Source organism: Loxodonta africana, chromosome 1, assembly GCF_030014295.1.
Source record: "Loxodonta africana isolate mLoxAfr1 chromosome 1, mLoxAfr1.hap2, whole genome shotgun sequence".
Lineage (NCBI taxonomy): Eukaryota > Metazoa > Chordata > Mammalia > Proboscidea > Elephantidae > Loxodonta > Loxodonta africana.
In genome coordinates, this window is record NC_087342.1 from 31,037,542 (window position 1) to 31,055,060 (window position 17,519).

Here is a 17,519-nt window from a genome sequence, read left to right on the forward strand (position 1 = left end):
AGGACGTGGGAGTCCTGCAAAACCAAGCTGAGAAGTTTAGGTTTATCCTGGGGTAGCACTGGGACATGATCAGCTCTGTGGATTAGTGATGTGGGGGATCAGGGCCGGGGAGAATGGCAATGACCCAACCCTCATGGTTTGGACCAGTTACAGTGGATGAGAACAGAATAAAGGCCACTGTATTTGGGTGTAGAAAGTCTTCAGCAACTTTGTGGGAGAACAGTGTCAGTGGAATAGGGGTAGGAACTCAGGTCTCAAAGATTTAAGGAAGTATAGGGTCGCTATGAGTCTGAATTGACTTGATGGCAGTGGGTTTTTTGGTTTGGAGGAAGTAGAAGGAATGAGTATAGGTGGCGCTTTGAGGAAGTGGGATGTGTATCTCTTCGATAACAGCGGCAGCATCTATTGCTGGTTCTCTAATTCATCCTGTGGACCTTCGCTCGATGACTGTGTCGTGATGGGATGCACTTTATTTTTCTTTTTTTATTAGATTAACTCAAAAAAGGAAACTAGTGGTTCACAGAAGAAATCACAAGAAAAGGGTCCTAAAGCAGGATCAGTAAAGAAGGAGAAAGCAGTGAAGCCAGAGGAAGGTAATGACCATTAAATTTTATCAGCAGCCATGCTGCATGGTAACTCACGGTGTTCTGTATGTAGCCTTATGTCTTCTAGAGTCCGTGGCCTGATATTTCTGGAATAACAGAATTCTTCCATAATATCGGGAGACCAGGAGGCACCTTCTGTTTGCTTAGACTGACCAGGCCCACAAGAATGACCTTTAATCCTAGGCTCTTTGGATCCCACGGGGTGGGGTGGGGTCCTGGGTAGTTCTGGCTGAGTCATCTTGAGTAAGAAAAGACTGAATGGTGGTGAACGTTATACCTTCCCTTCCTATGACTCACCTTTGTTCTTTAAAAGTCTGCCCAAAGCAAAGCACAGGTGTTACAGCTCCAAGAGTGCCCCTGTGACAGAATCCTACAGGCGTGGGCTTGTCCTGATGAGACTGGAGCCAGGACTGTAACCAAGACTTATAGCAGGCTGTTTCCTGCTTGGCCTCCCACATCAGAGTCCTTGGTCCTGTTTCTCAATCCCTTTATCTTATCAGCAGAAACAAATCTTAGAAGTTAGAGAAGCTATTTGAATCACCTTGGGCATTTCCACCTTTAAGAAGGTTAAGCTGCAGGTCAGTTTACCAAAAACAAAGGAATGTAGTCCTGCTCACAAACCTTCCTTTCTATTGAGTTACTTCCTTGTTGGACTGTTTTTTTTTTTTTTCTGTCCAGAGCCTTGCTTGGGTGTGCGGGTGCTGTGGGGTGGGCCTGTTTTCACTTCCTTGTTCTGCAAACAGACACTTAGTGCTAGGGGTAGACCATTCCCCTTGACCACTGCCTGTCTCTTTTCTTTCTTTAAAAAAAAAAAAAAGGTGATATTTTTAATTCAGGTGTGATTTAAGATAACTTACTCCAGCAGCAAAGGCAGACACAGCGCAGGTGGAGACACCTGTCAGTTCCTGCTGCAGGCAGCATAAAGAATGGAATGTCACTAGGAAAACATTTGTTCTTATCTGTATAGCAAGGAGCCCTGTGGAACAATTGTTAAGAGGCCAGCTGTTAACCAGAAGGTCAGCAGTTTCAGCCTGCCTGTAGTGCCTGGGAGATAAGACCTGGGGATCTGCTCCCGTAATGATTACAGCCTTGGAAACCCTATGGGGCATTTCTACTCTGTGCTATAGAGTCACTCTGTGTCTAAATCGACTTCAGTGGCACACAACAACATCTGTGTAGCCATGAACCTGGATACTCACAATTCTTAAAATGCTCAAGGTGTGTGTGGCTTATTCCAAGATTGTTGTTGTGTGCTGTCAAATCAGTTTCGATTCATAGTGACCCTGTAGGACAGAGTAGAACTGCCCCATAGGGCTTCCCAGTCTGTATTCTTTACCGGAGCAGATTGCCAGGTCTTTTCTCCCATAGAGCAGCTGGTGGGTTCGAACCCATGACCTCCCAGTTAGCAGCCAAGCACTTAACCATTGTGCCACCAGGGCCCATTATTCCAAGATGATTAAACATCATCTGTGAGGGAGAGACAGAGGCTCTCTCTGCTGCTGTTTCTCTGTCTTGTCATGTCAGCACCAATCACCTGGCCACACCCGGGACACCCTGGCAGATACCTTGAACCTGGAGCCCAAGTGGTACAATAGTTAAAAGCTCGGCTGCTAACCAAAAGGTTGGCAGTTCAAATCCACCACCTACTCCTTGGAAATCCTATGGGACAGTTCTACTCTGTCCTGTAGGGTCACTACCAGTCAGAATCGACTTGACGGCAGTGGGTTTGGTTTGGTTAGCTAGTTACTCACCACGTCCTGCTACATTTATGTCTTGACTGCTCCTCTAACCTGTCACCTTTTAAATCTGTCCTCCGCACAGGGAGCTGAGAGAGCTAGTTAAAGACAGACCATCCACCTCACTCTCCCATACGAAGCCTTTCCGATTTTCAAAGCCAGGCTTTCTTGTCTTTTCCTAATACAGCACACATACAAAATGCTGCTGAGTGTGTGGGACCCTGGGGTAAATGCAAGAGGCTGCACGCAGAGGCACTTGGCGTGGGCATTCTGGCCATCCCAGGTCACCTCGTCCAGCAGGGCTGAGGGAGATGGATCTCGACACCCCGTCACCTGTTCTCTTGAGACATTCTCATGTGGAGGACGGACTTCAAGTGCTTTTCTACTGACCGCAGCCTGTTTATCCCCCTTGTCCCTTGCCACACCCTGCACTCACATAACTCACCTTGAGCTCAGCAGTGCTCAGGTGCTGTGTTTACCTGTACATACCTTCCTGTTTCCCCACCTCTGGGCCTGAGCTCATGTTAGTCTCCTGCCTATTGTTGCTCCACCTGGCCGACTCTGACTTACCTCTCACAGTACAATGCAGACTACACAGAAAAGCTCCCTTGAAACCTCGCCGCTAATGGCTACTCACCTCCCCCAGGTGGGTCAGGTGCTCTTCCTGGATGTTCCCACGCTGCCCTGCTTATACTGTATCATCACATTTAGCCCGTTTCATTGTAATAATACGTGTATTCATCCGCCTGCCCTACTAGACTCTGAGCTGCCCCAGGCAGGGACCTGGTCCTCCTCCTCCTCTTACTGCTCTAGGACCTCATTCTGGACCTGGCGCTCAGTAAATATTGAATGAATGCTTCTGATAAAGAGGAAATGATTCTAATCTAGAGCCTCCTAAACTGTAGGTTCTCTTCCATTCTGTTGCTTGATAAAACCTATTGCCCCAGAGTCTATTCCAACTCATAGCGACCCTACAGGACAGAGAAGAACTGCCCCATAGGTTTCCAAGGAGCATCTGGTGGATTCGAACTGCTGACCAGGGCCGCTGTTGCTCTGTAGATGGTTTAATTTGTGGAGAGTAGCTTTTCTCTTCTGAGTTCGTGTTTCTCTCTTCCTACCTAGGGCAGCTGGTACAAGTGGAAGAGAAGGGGCAGGGCTCCGTGCCCTGGTCAGTGTATGGTGTCTACATCCAGGCCGCTGGGGGCCCCTTGGCGTTCCTGGTCATTATGGCCCTTTTCATGCTGAATGTGGGCAGCACTGCCTTCAGCACCTGGTGGTTGAGTTACTGGATCAAGCAAGGAAGTGGGGTAAGCTACTCCTTAATGAGAAAATTGTTTGTCTGAGCATGTGGCCATGTCGCCATATTGTCTGGTGATTTTTAGGGAAACTGCTCTAGTTTTCAAAGAAAAGGAGCAATGCCCAAGGATGACCCAGGATGGAAAAGATGAGTCCCTGATGTAACATCACGAGACAAGAAAACCCTTGGCCAACTCATGGGGTGGTAGAGCTTGTCACTAGGGCATCAGCAGACTGTCTGCCCTTGTCCATGAGAAAAGAGAGGAGGAGGTAGGCAAAGCCAGCCTTGTGTTTGCCACAGCCAGGTCCTGGGGCCATTATCCTGACACCCCTGGAGCTGAGCGTGGCACAGGCAGGGGCTGCTGGCGCTCCTTCAGAGCCCTGCCTCAGAGTGCCTTACCTTCCAATAGAACACCACAGTGACCCGAGGGAACAGGACTGTGGTGAGTGACAGCATGAAGGACAACCCCTCCATGCAGTACTACGCCAGCATCTACGCCCTGTCCATGGCCGTCATCCTCTTCCTGAAAGCTGTCCGAGGAGTCGTCTTTGTCAAGGTGTGTGGTGCGGCCTCCACTCCCATCTCCCTGCGTGCTTTCTCCTGGGCTGATTCTGAATCTGGGGACTCCCTGGGAGCACAGTGGCCCTAGCTGAAATGACTTGTATCTGTTTGCCTCAGACTTCCCTGTCAGCTACCTCCTTCCTCCCTGAGGGTTTACTGTGAGGCCAGGCCTGCTGCCCTCCCGCAGCGCTGGGAGTGGCCTGGACGAGTAAGGGCTGAGCTGCCCGACTCTGTAGGTGTCTGGCCCTGATCCCTGTGTGCTCCGCTCCTCAGGGGACCCTGCGAGCCTCATCCCGGCTTCACGACGAGCTGTTTCGAAGGATTCTTCGAAGCCCCATGAAGTTCTTCGACACTACCCCCACGGGGAGGATTCTCAACAGGTTTTCCAAAGACATGGATGAAGGTACTTCTGACTCATCCTTTCTTTTACGCTTTGGAAGGCACACTGGACCTCACTCTTTGCTCTAGATGACTCCCCAAATGTGCAGGCTTCCATATCCTTAGATTCTGAGAACACACTGCCTATAGGTTTCCTCACAGGAGCATTTTAGTTTTAGCATCTTCTCCATGCTTCAGCGTATACCAGGCTAAAGACCTGTCTGATTTTTTTACCTTTCATTTAAGTTCCCATTCAGTCTTATTGGACCTGAAAACAAATTCAGAGGGTTGAGTTGGCATAAAGGCTCTGGAGAGGGGCCTCTGGAATTCCACGGCACATACTTGCTTTGAGGTGATGCTTTGGTTCCTGGAGACCCACAGCCTCTGACAAGTTCTGTAGTTTCCCTGATGCTGCATGGGCAGTGCCCAGCACCAGAACTTACATATTCCCATAACCCAGAATTAGAGTAATGCCACCTGACATTTATTAAGGGCTTACTGTGTCAAAAGTGGTATGCTGAGTGTTTTACAAGCATTATCCTAATCCTCAGAGTCCCAGTGGCTCGGTCATTAAGAACTACAGCTGCTAACCAAAAGGTCAGCAGTTCAAGTCCACCAGCCACTCCTTGGAAACCCTATGAGACAGGTTAACTCTGTCTTGTAGGGTCACTATGAGTCAGAATCTACTCAAAGGCAGCGGATTTTTGGTCTTAATCCTCACAGCAACCTTATGAAGTGGGTATTGTTTCACCCATTAAATACATGAGGAAGCTGATGTCTGGAGAGGTTAAGTAACTTGCCCAAGGTCACACAGCTATTAGGTAACAAAGCTGGGTGTTGAGCCCATCTTTTTGTCTACAAAGCTGATGTTTTTAACTACTGCACTATGCTGCCTCCATAAAAGGCGTTTTTTTTTTTCCAGACATTGATAGGTTAATGTAAAGCCATGCTGGAAGTAAGGAGGGATCAAAACAAACCATCACTGATAGGCACAATCAGTGTATAATAGCATGATCCCACTTATGTTAAACACAAGTACACACACATATACGTACACACAAGAATGGAAAAAAAGACTGCACTCAACAATTAAACAAGTAACCCAGTTACAAAATGGGCAAAAGATCTGAACAGACACCTCACCAGGGAGGATACACAGTTGGTAAATAAGCATACGAAAAAATGCTCCACATCATATGTCTTTGCAAATCAAAACAACAGTTGGATTCCACTGTTAAACAAAAACCAAACCAGTTGCCATCCAAATAATTCCAACTCATGGCAGGCGACCCCATGTGGATCAGAGAAGAACTCTGCTCTATAGGATTTCCAATGGCTGATGTATCAGAAGTACATCACCAGGCCTTTTTTTTGAGGTGCCTCTCGGTGGACTCGAACCACCAACCTTTCAGTTAGCAGCCAAGTAATTAACCATTCATGCCACCCAGAAACTCCACATACCTGTTGGAATGGCTGAAATCCAAAGCACTGACAATACCAAATGCTGGTGAGTCTGTAGGGCAACAGAAACCCTCATTCATTGCTGGGGGGAATACAAAGTGGTACAGCGCTTTGGCAAGACAGTCTGGTAGTTTCTTATTAAGCTAAACACAGGTTTGCCATATGATCCAGCAACCATGCTCCTAGATATTTACCCAAATGAGATGAAGACATGCCCAGATAAAAACCTGTACATGGATATTTATTGCAGTTTTATTCATAATTGCCAAAAATTGTGGAAGGACCCAAGATGTCCTTCAATAAAACCAAACCAGTGAGTTGATTCCGACTCATAATGACCCTATAGGACAGAGTAGAACTGCCCCATAGAGTTTCCAAGGAGCAACTGGTGGATTTGAACTGCTGACCTTTTGGTTAGCAGCCAAACGCTTGATCATTGTGCAATCAGGACCTGTCCTTCAAACTGTGGTGCGTTCATACACGGGAGCATTATTCATTGCATTATTCCTTGATAAATGATCTATGAAACTACAAAAAGACATAGAGGGATTGGAATAGAAGGGAGGTTCCTCAGTATGTTTCAGGGCATATGTGAAAAGCCAACTGCCAACATTATACTTAATGGAGACAGACTGAGAGCTTTCCCTTGAAATTGGAAACAAGAAAAGGGTGCGCACTCTTAGCACTTCTATTCAATATTGTATTAGAAGTCCTACCCATAGTAATAAAACAAGAAAAAGAAATAAAAAGTATCCAGATTGAAAAAGAAAAAGTAAGATTATCTCTATTCATGGATGGTATGATCCTATGTATAGAAAATCCCAAAAAGTCCACAAGAAAACTTTTAGGGCTAATAGAGAAATTTGGCAAAGTTGTAGGGTACAAGGTCAACAAACAAAAATCAGTTGGGTTTTTATATACCAACATTGAGAAATCTGAAAGAGAAATTAGGGGAACAATTCCATTTACATTAGCATATGAGGTAATAAAATACCAGAAGTCTCACCAGGGCTGTGAAGGACTTATACAATGAAAACTATAAAACACTGCTGAAACCAAGAGACAGAAAGGGCCACATGAACCAGCGACTACATCATCCTGAGATCAGAAGAACTAGATGGTGCCCGGCTACAACCAAGTACTGCCCTGACAGGGAACACAACACAGAACCCCTGAGGGAGCAGGAGAGCAGTAGGATGCAGACCCCAAATTCTCATAAGACCAGACTTAATGGTCTGACTGAGACTAGAAGGACCCCGGTGGTTATGGCCCCCGGACCTTCTGTTGGCCCAGAACAGGAACCATTCCCGAAGCCAACTCTTCAGACAGGGATTGGACTGGACAATGGGTTGGAGAGGGATGCTGGTGAGGAGTGAGCTTCTTGTATCAGGTGGACACTTGAGACTATGTTGGCATCTCCTGCCTGGAAAGGAGATGAGAGGGTGGAGGGGGTTAGAAGCTGGCGAAAAGGACATGAAAAGAGAGAGTGGAGGGAGAGAGCAGGCTGTCTCATTAGGGGGAGAGTAATTGGGAGTGTGTAGCAAGGTGTATATGGGTTTTTGTGTAAGAGACTGACTTGATTTGTAAACTTTCACTTAAAGCACAATAAAAATTATTTTAAAAAAAGAAAACACTGCTGAAAGAGATTAAAGAAGACATAAATAAATTGAAAGATGTTCAATGTTCATGGATTGGAAGACTTAATATTGTTAGGATGTTCACCCAGTGCCCTCGAATCGATTCCTTAGGATGTTATTACTGCCCAGATTGACCTGGAGTATTAAAAGCTTGCAAGCAGACATGCAAGGCACAATAATTGGTCTGTATTCTCCTGGAACAACACAGGAAAAAGGAGAGGGAGGATATGGAATGTATGGCTAATTGCCTTCATGAACAACTGCTCCTTTGCCATAAGACCAGAAGAACTGGATGGTGCCTGGCTACCATTACTGAACATTTTGATCAAGGATTCCATAGAAAAATCCTGATCAAAAGGGAGAAATTACAGAACAGAATTTCAAATTCTGAGGGACTCCAGACTTCCTGGAACCATAAAGTTTGAATGAACTCCTGAAACTATTGCCTTGAGATAATCTTTAAACCTTAAACCCAGAAGTATCCCCTGAAGTCTTCTTAAAACCAAACAATAGTTTAGCTTAACTTGTAAAAAATGTCTATCTTGAACATTAATTCTCTTTTAAGAGCTATATATATGGAATCAGGGAACCTAGTGACATAGGGGTTAAGTGCTACAGCTGCAAATCAAGAGGTCGGCAGTTTGAATCCACCAGGCGCTCCTTAGAAAGTCTATGGAGCAGTTCTACTCTGCCCTATAGGGTCACTATGAGTCAGAATCAACTCGATGGCAACGGGTTTGGTTGTTTTTTTTTTTTTTAATATGGGATCAAGTTGACAGCAGCAACTTGAAAGATGACATAGGAATCTCGGGGCAGTAAATTTAATGGAGGAGGAACAACTTAGAAAGGAAGGTGAGAATGGTTGCACAACTTGAAGAATGTAATCACTGTCACTAAATGGTACATGTAGAACCTGTTGAATTGGTGTATGGTTTGCTGTGTATATTCTCAGCAACAGCAACATTTTTTTTTTTAAATCATCTTTTTATATGAGATAGCACTATAAAAAAAAAATATATGAGACCAAATGGTCAACGTTTACTCTAAAGCAAAGATGAAAGGGCAAAGGAACAGGAATACTAGATTACTGGAATTGAAACATCCAGAATGGAAATAATGAGAGTGTTAACACGTTGTTAAAAATGTAATCAATGTCTCTGAACAATTTGCATAGTAATTGTTAAATGGGAACCAAATTTGCTGTGTAAACTTTCACCAAAAACAGTGAAATATTATATAAAAGGGGGGAAAAAAGGATATTACTCAGAACAAATCAATGAATGGAAAGGTATTTACAATATTATATTAAGTCAAAAAGCAGGCTGCAAAAATGTAAATATGTATAGGGACTTTGTTTTTAAAAATTATTTAAAGCTGGAAAGAACACCAAAATGTTTACAGTAGAATTATGGATGCTTTCCATTTATTTCTGTCTTTATACTTCTCTGCATTTTCTGACATTCTACAATGAAGCACAAAGAATAATACAATAAAAAACCATGTACTTTCCCCCTTAAAAAAGTGGCAGAACCTTGAGTTCATATTACTGAGTGAAAGAAGGAATGCCAAAGATGAGGAAATTGAAGATTTTTATCAACTTCTGCAGTCTGAAAGTGATCAAACATGCAATCAAAATGCATCACTGGTGATCACTGGTGATCAGAATGCAAAAGTTGGAAACAAAGAAAGAAGGATCGGTAGTTGGAAAATAATGGCTTTGGTATTAGAAGCAATGCCAGAGATTGCATGATACAATTTTGCAAGACCAACAATTTATTCATTGCAAATACCCTTTTTCAACAACATAAATGATGACTATACACATGAATCTTGCAGGATCGACTATGTCTGTGGAAAAAATGTAGTAAAGCTCAGTATCATCTGTCAGAACAAGGCCAGGGGCCAACTGCAGAACAGGTCATCAATTACTTGTATGCAAGTTCAAGTTGAAGCCGATGAAAATTAAAGCAAATCCATGAGAGCCAGAGTAGGACCTTGAGTATATCCCACCTGAATTTAGAGACCATCTCAAGAATAGATTTGATGGGTTGAACACTAATGACCAAAGACCAGATGAGTTGTGAGGTGAAATGAAGGACATCGTACATGAAGAAAGCAAAAAACGTCATTAAAAAGACAGGAAAGAAAGGAAAGACTAAAGCGGAAGTCAGAAGAGACTCTGAAAATTGCTCTTAAATGTAGAGTAGCTAAAGCAAAAGGAAGAAATGCTGAAGTAAAAGAGCCAAACAGAAGATTTCAAAGGGCAACTCAAGAAGAGAGAGTAACGTATTATAATGAAATGTGCAAAGACGTGGAGTTAGAAAACCAAAAGGTAAGAACATGGTTGGCATTTCTCAAGCTGAAAGAACTGAAGAGAAAATTCAAGCCTCGAGTTGTAATATTGAAGGATTCTACGAGGAAAGTATTTAATGACACAGGAAGCATCAGAAGAAGATGAAAGGAATACACAGAGTCACTGTACCAAAAAGAATTGGTCAATGTTCAGCCATTTCAGAAGGTAACACATGATCAGGAACCACTGGTACTGAAGGAAGGAGTCCAAGCTGCACGGAACGCACTGGTGAAAAACAAGGCTCCAGGAACTGACGAAATACTGATTGAGATGTTTCAACAAGCAGATGCAATGCTGGAAGCACTCACTTGTCTACCTATGCCAAGAAATTTGGAAGACAGTTTCCTGGCCAACTGACTGGAAGAGATTCATATTTGTCCCCATTCCAAAGAAAGGTGATCCAACAGAACGCGGAAGTTATCAAACAATGTCATTAATATCACACCCAAGTAAAATTTTCTGAAGATAATTCAAAAACAGTTGTAGCAGCACATTGACAGGGAACTGCCAGAAATTTAAGCTGTATTCAAAAGAGAACATGGAACGAGGGATATCATCGCTGATGTCGGGTGGATCTTGGCTGAAAGCAGAGAATGCCGGAAAGATGTTTACCTGTGTTTTATTGACTATGCAAAGGCATTCAGTTATATGGATAGCAAATTATGGACAGCATTGTGATGAATGGGAATTCCACTGGGATGGGAATTCCAAGGGAATGTGCTCTTGAGGGGCCTGTACATAGACCAAGTGGCAGTTGTGCCAACAGGTTTAAAATCAGGAAAGGTGTGCATGAGGGCTGTATCCTTTCACCATACTTATTCAATCTGTATGCTGAGCAAATAATTCAAGAAGCTGGACTTTATGAAGAAGAACACAGCATCAGGATTGGAGAAAGACTCATTAACAACCTGCGTTATGCAGATGACACAACCTTGCTCGCTGAAAGTGAAGAGGGCTTGAAGCACTTACTGATGGAGGTCAAAGCCTTCAGTATGTATGATTACACCTCAACATAAACAAAAATCCTCACAACTGGTACAATAAGCAACATCATGATAGATGGAGAAAAGATTGAAGTTGTCAAGAATTTCATTTTACTTGGATCTACAAGCAGCAATCAAAAAATCAAACATGTTGTATTGGGCAAATTTTCTGCAAAAAGACCTCTTTAAAGTGCTAAAGAGCAAAGGTGTCACTTTGAGAACTGAGGTGTCCCTGATCTAAGCCATAGTATTTTCAGTCGCTTCATATGCAGGCAAAAGCTGGACAATGGATAAGGAAGACAGAAGAAGAACTGATACCTTTGAATTATGGTGTTGGCGAAGAATATTGAGTATACTATGGACTGCCAGAAGAACAAACAAATCTGTCCTGGGAAGAGCACAGCCCAAATCTTCGGCAAGGACGATGAGACTGTCTCAGGTACTTTGGACATGTCAGGAGGGAGCAGTCCCTGGAGAAGGACATCATGCTTAGAGGGTCAGCAAAAAAGAGGAAGACCCTCAACGAGGTGGATCGACACAGTAGCTGCAACAGTGGGCTCAAGCATAGCAATGATTGCGAGGATGGTGCAGAACCGGGCAGTGTTTCGTTCTGTTGTACACAGGGTCACTCTGAGTCGGAACCGACTTTATGGCACCTAACAACAAGTGAATGAAGCCACTCTGAAAAAGCTACATACTGTATAATTACAACTATATTAAATTCTGGAAAAGGCAAAAATATAGAGACAGTGGAAAGATCCGGGGTTGCCAGGGATTCGGGGGAAGAGAGGAAGGATGTGCAGTTGGAGCAAGGGCGTGTTAGGGCAGTGAACTATTCTATATGATACTGTAATGCATTTGTTAAAACCCACAGGACTGTACAGCACAAACAGTGAACCCTAGTGTAAACTATGGGCTGTACTTAATGATAATATATCAACATTAGTTCATTTGTAGCAAACATACCACAGGAGTACAAGTTGCTAGTATGAGGAGACATAGCTGGCAAAGAGGAGGGAGTTAGACACCAAGTCTCTGTACTTTCTGCACCATTTTTCTGTAAACCTAAAACTGCTGTAACAAATAAAGCTTATTAAAAGGATTTTTTAAAAAAATCAGTGTTATCAGCACGTGTGGAATTTGCGTGAAAATATCTCAGCCAAAAAGGGGGGCGGGCGTGAGAGGGAAGGTTGTGGAAAGGAGATGAAGAAAAAGTCAATAACTGGGAGGTTCTGTCTTCTTGTTTCATCGTTTGTATCTGTTTAAAAATTTCCAGGAAGAAAGCTTCTTAAATCAGTTCATCGGGATTGGCAATCGTATAGGTGATTTTTGTCTTTTTTGCACATTTATTTCCCAGGTATTTGATAACAACCATAGGTTACTTTGTAAAACAAGAAAACATTAAAAGAGGGCTTACAGGATAGTGAGCCAAAAGAGTCGGGGTCAAGATTACTTAGGTTTTTATTGGGATAACAAAAGTGAGACTAACCAGGATTCCAGATTTGCCTTTGATCCAACTGTTCAAAGTACAAAATCATCAACTTCAGGTAGGGATTTTGGTAGAGCCTCTCTTTTTTTCTAATATTTAATTTAATTTATTTTTTGTCGTTGAAAATATACACAGCAGAACATACACCAATTCAACAATTTTTACATGTACAATTCAGTGACATTGATTGTATTCTTCAGGTTGTGCAACCGTTCTCACCGTCCTTTTCTGAGTTGTTCCTCCTCCATTAGCATAAAGTCATTGTGCCCTCAGCTTCCTGTCTGTCCTTTCAAGTTGCTATTGTCAATTTGATCCCCTATAGATAGTTTTTTTTAAAAAAGCACAATGCTCAAGGCAGACATGCTTTACTAATTAAACTGAACTATTGTTGGATTGAAAGAAGACTTCAGGGAATATTTTTGGTTTAAAGTTTAAAGATTACCTTAGGGCAATAAATAGTTTTGGGTGGGTCATGTAGCCTCAGTGGCTCCAGAAAGTCTGACTTCCATCGGAATTTGAAATTCTGTTTTGCATTTTTCCCCTTTTGGTCAGGATTTTTCTAGAAAGCCTTTGATCAAAATGTTCTGTAATAATAGTAGCCACGGTGGAGCCTCTTTTTTGTTTTAGCTTTTGGTTCCGTTTTCCTTGTTTGTGGATCCCAGTAGTCTAACACTTATCCTTTATGGTCCCCAGTTGATGTACGCCTGCCATTCCAGGCTGAGATGTTCATCCAAAACGTCATCCTGGTGTTCTTCTGTCTTGGGATGATCGCAGGTGTTTTTCCTTGGTTCCTTGTGGCAGTGGGGCCCCTCGTCATCCTCTTCGCCATTCTCCACGTTGTCTCCAGGTAAACAGGAAGTTTCCACATCTGTAAGGCAGAAGATGAAGCCAGAGTTGCTAGTCGACCACTCTGACACAGAACTCATTTCCTCTCCAGGGTTTTAATTCGAGAACTGAAGCGTCTGGACAATATCACACAGTCACCTTTCCTGTCCCACATCACATCCAGCATTCAGGGCCTGGCCACCATCCATGCCTACGACAAAGGGCAGGAATTTCTGCACAGGTCAGTGCTGATGGGGGCCGGAAGGCAAAAACGGGAGCCAGCATTCCAGGCATTTAGTAAGAGTCTGTAAGTCCCTGCAAAGCCAGAGTTGGAGATTCTACAGGTTGTTACTCAGGGTACTAGTGATTTAAGGGGGAATGGTCTCTGGTAAAAATTTATTTGCTTGGTGGGACTCCCTTCTGAGCAAATGGGAAGACAGAAACATAGGTTTGGAGTCTGTTGCCTCTTGGTCTTGAATGGCTACATTTGATGAAGTTTTGCTCTTTTTGAATAGTAAAAGGTAGGCATTGGCACTAGACTGGCATTTTATTTAGCCATTGAATATTATTTGTAACATGTACATACACAGATAGTCCTTTGGAGATTTTGTTTTAACAAGAGATTGAAAATAACCCCAATGTCCTTCAGTAGAGGACTGGTTAGGTAAACTGGTATGCCCATGCAGTGGTATTCTCTGTGGCCTTTAAAACATTGAGTCCGCTCTAGGGGTACAAAAACTCATTGCCATCAAGTCAGTTTTGACTCATAGCGACCCTGAGAGCATAATCTCCACAGTGGAGTAGTGGAAGCGCAAGGTACAGATGGGTGTGTGTGGCATGTTGCCCTTGAAGTCTGTGTCACATGTGTAACCTTCAGACCATCTCTGAAAGGAGACACAAGGAACTAGCTAAGCGTTGCCTCATGTAGGGGGGAACGGAGAGCTCGAGAGTGGGTGGGAGAGAGACTGAGTTTCATGATAAAACCCTCTGAGCCTTTAAGTAATGTTTTGTATTCTGTGTATGCCTTGTATTAGGGCTCCTAACGTAGTCCCTATTTTTTCTTCCATGATCTTTATCGTTTTAGTCTTTATGTCTAGGTCTTTGATCCACTTGGAGTTAGTTTTTGTGCATGGTATGAGGTATGGGTCCTGTTTCATTTTTTTGCAAATGGATATCCAGTTATGCCAGCACCATTTGTTAAAAAGACTATCTTTTCCCCAATTAACTGACACTGGGCCTTTGTTAAATATCAGCTGCTCATATGTGGATGGATTTATATCTGGGTTCTCCTCTGAACCTTTTAAATTTTCTGTTCTGTGCATATGTCAGCTGTGCCAAAAATTGATTAATTTAAAAAGAAAACATAGACTAGGAAGGCTAGGAAAAAAAAATAGTTTTATAGAAAATGTTAAACCACTCAGCAAAATACATTTTTACTTTAAGGGAAACTAAGTGAAGCCCCTCCTTGAAAACCCTATGAGGCAGTTCTGCTCTGTCCTGTAGGGTCGCTATGAGTTGGAATCGACTCAACAGCAACAGGATTTTAGGTGCAGTATGCTGTGTGATAGGTGTGTTACATATATACACAGCAAATACAAGTGCGTTGAAGAAACAGTGCTGGAAGAAAATGGTTTTAACTGGGTGATGAGATTACTGGAATTTTACATTTTTTAAATCTTTTTTAGTGCATTTTCTATTTCTAAATTTTCTTTAAAGGACACACATTTTCTTTTAAGAAGAAAAGATGGGGTTTTTTTTTAAAAAAAAAAAAACAAAAACAAAGAACATTTGCTTGTCAGGACTTCCTGCTCGGGGAATTCCATTTGTGCATGGTGCCCTGAGCCTTCAGATGGTCTGCTCTCCTGTCCAGGGCCCCTGGTGACAGCGGGGTCCCCTTCTCAGAAGGCCTCTCTGGTGCCTTGTCTCAGCCTCTTCAGCTCTGGTTTAGCTCACGGCTCCTAGTTCTGTGCCCCACGGCCCCAGGAAACAAGTACCCTTCTGCCCAGCTGTGGTGTGTCAGCAGATCCTTTCAGCTCTCTCACGTTCAGCCTAAAAGAGTTTTTTCCTCTAGACCTGGACCTTTTCTGCTGTTTGCCTACATGACTTCTCTTTCTCAGGGAAAATAACCCCCTGACCTAAGACATTTTTCTAAAGCTTAGCTTTTTGGTCACCTTTCCCATACTCCCCTTACATTGTTAAATTAAACATTTTTCCCAAATACCTTTAATGTGTTTCTTTGGGTAAAACTAGGAAACCCCATGTGTGAGGAGAAAGCCTCCTGTAGGTGGGACCTGGAATAACCTACCCTCCTGAAGTTGCCTGTTGTATTCCCATTTCAAGCAGGAAGTACTTAAATATCTGCCCTCCACTCCAAAATCCGCTGAAGCCTGGACATCATTCTCCACGAGAGGGTTGTGTGGTGCCATGTTGGCCTATCAGGTGCCTGTCTTCCTCATAGGTACCAGGAGCTACTGGATAACAACCAAGCCCCTTTCTTCTTGTTCACGTGTGCCATGAGGTGGCTGGCTGTGCGGCTGGACCTGATCAGCATTGCCCTGATCACCACCACTGGGCTGATGATTGTCCTCATGCACGGACAGATCCCCCCGGCCTACGCGGGGCTCGCCATCTCTTACGCTGTCCAGGTCAGTGTCTGGGATCAGAGCATCACCCCTGCTCCCCTGAGCCCTTCCTGTGTTGCCCTAGAAGACTGAGATGGGGGCCCCACCCTAAGGCATCGCTTTACCTCCGGACCTCTGGAGCACCTCTTGCTCTCATTTGGCCATGCAGTCTGTATTTGCTTGGGGCAGGGAGGGATGAGCGAGAGGCAGGGGTGGTGTCTAGGAAAGAAGGGATTTAATTCAGTTGCTTGTGCTTAAGAAACAGGGGCTGTTTTCTTCATAAAGAAACATGACATTGAAAGTTGTTCCTTAACTATGAGTGTTTGCTAACCTCTCATCTCTGGCCTCTTCTTAGCCCCTGATTTTCCCAGTACTGTTAAATATATGGAAACCCTGGTGGTGTAGTGGTTAAGAGTTACAGCTTTAAGCAAAAGGCCAGCAGTTCACATCCACCAGGTGCTACTTGGAAACCCTATGGGGCAGTTCTACTTCGTCCTATAAGGTCGCTATGAGTCGGAATCAACTCAGCAGCAATCGGTTGGGTTTTGGTTTGGATTAAATATATAAACCCTTCTAGGGATTACAGATGGAGCCCTGGTGGCACAGTGGTTAAGAGCTCAGCTGCTAACCAAGGGGTTGGCAGTTTGAATCCACCAGCCGTTCCTTGGAAACCCTATAGGGCAGTTCTACTCTGTCCTATAGGGTCGCTATGAGTTGGCATCAACTTAACGACAACAGATTTGGGGTTTTTTTTTTGGTTTGTGGTTGCTTGAAGTTCTTGAAATAGCTTAGACAATAATTGAGAACTGAAACACTGACTACTTATTTGAAGATAAGATTTTAAGGAGTTTTTTGTTTTTTTTTAGGTGTGCTAACATTATTGAATTGTATTTTTATAGAGTCTTTATACTTTAGGGAATCCTGGGGATACAGTGGTTAAGAGCTCAGCTGCTAACCAAAAGGTCAGCAGTTTGAATCCACCAGCTGCTCCTTGCAAACGCTGTGGGGCAGTTCTCCTCCGTCCTATAGGGTCACTATGAGTCAGAATCAACTTCACGGCAATGAGTTTGGGGTTTTTTTTTGGTTAGGGTTGCTTGAAGGTCTTCAAATAGTTTAGACAATAATTGGGAACTCAAACAATGATTACTTATTTGAAGATAAGATTTTAAGGAATTACTATTATTTTTAGGCATGCTAACATTATTACATTATATTTTTAAAGAGTCTTTAATATACTTGAGGGAATCCTGGTGACACAGTGATTAAGAGCTCAGCTGCTAACCAAAAGGTCAGCAGTTCAAATCCACTAGCCGCTCCTTGCAAATCCTAGGGGGCAGTTCTACTCTGTCCTATAGAGTTGCTATGAGTCAGAATCCATGGCAATGGTTTTGGTTTGTACTTTAGAGAGATACAAGCTGAAATATTCATGGATGAAATGATAGGATATCAGGAGTTTGCTTCCAAACAGTACAGGAGAGGGGAAGCGAGTAAGGGTGTAGATGAAATAGTACTGGCTATAAGTGGATAACTTTTTAAACTGAGGGATTGGCACGTGGGGGTTCATTATACTATT

General features: G+C 43.4%; 1 protein-coding gene across 4 annotated transcripts in view; it reads left to right on the plus strand.

The window, feature by feature from the left end:
* ABCC5 (ATP binding cassette subfamily C member 5) overlaps nucleotides 1–17,519 on the plus strand; it is a 120,050-nt gene that overhangs the window by 62,474 nt on the left and 40,057 nt on the right. For all 4 annotated transcript variants that reach the window (XM_064279328.1, XM_064279339.1, XM_003412881.4 and 1 more), the window contains 7 exons: nucleotides 491–593; nucleotides 3,464–3,648; nucleotides 4,048–4,194; nucleotides 4,473–4,602; nucleotides 13,194–13,347; nucleotides 13,438–13,566; nucleotides 15,784–15,970. In XM_064279328.1, coding sequence (XP_064135398.1) covers nucleotides 491–593; nucleotides 3,464–3,648; nucleotides 4,048–4,194; nucleotides 4,473–4,602; nucleotides 13,194–13,347; nucleotides 13,438–13,566; nucleotides 15,784–15,970 — 1,035 coding nt within the window. The remainder of the gene's footprint in view (nucleotides 1–490; nucleotides 594–3,463; nucleotides 3,649–4,047; nucleotides 4,195–4,472; nucleotides 4,603–13,193; nucleotides 13,348–13,437; nucleotides 13,567–15,783; nucleotides 15,971–17,519) is intronic.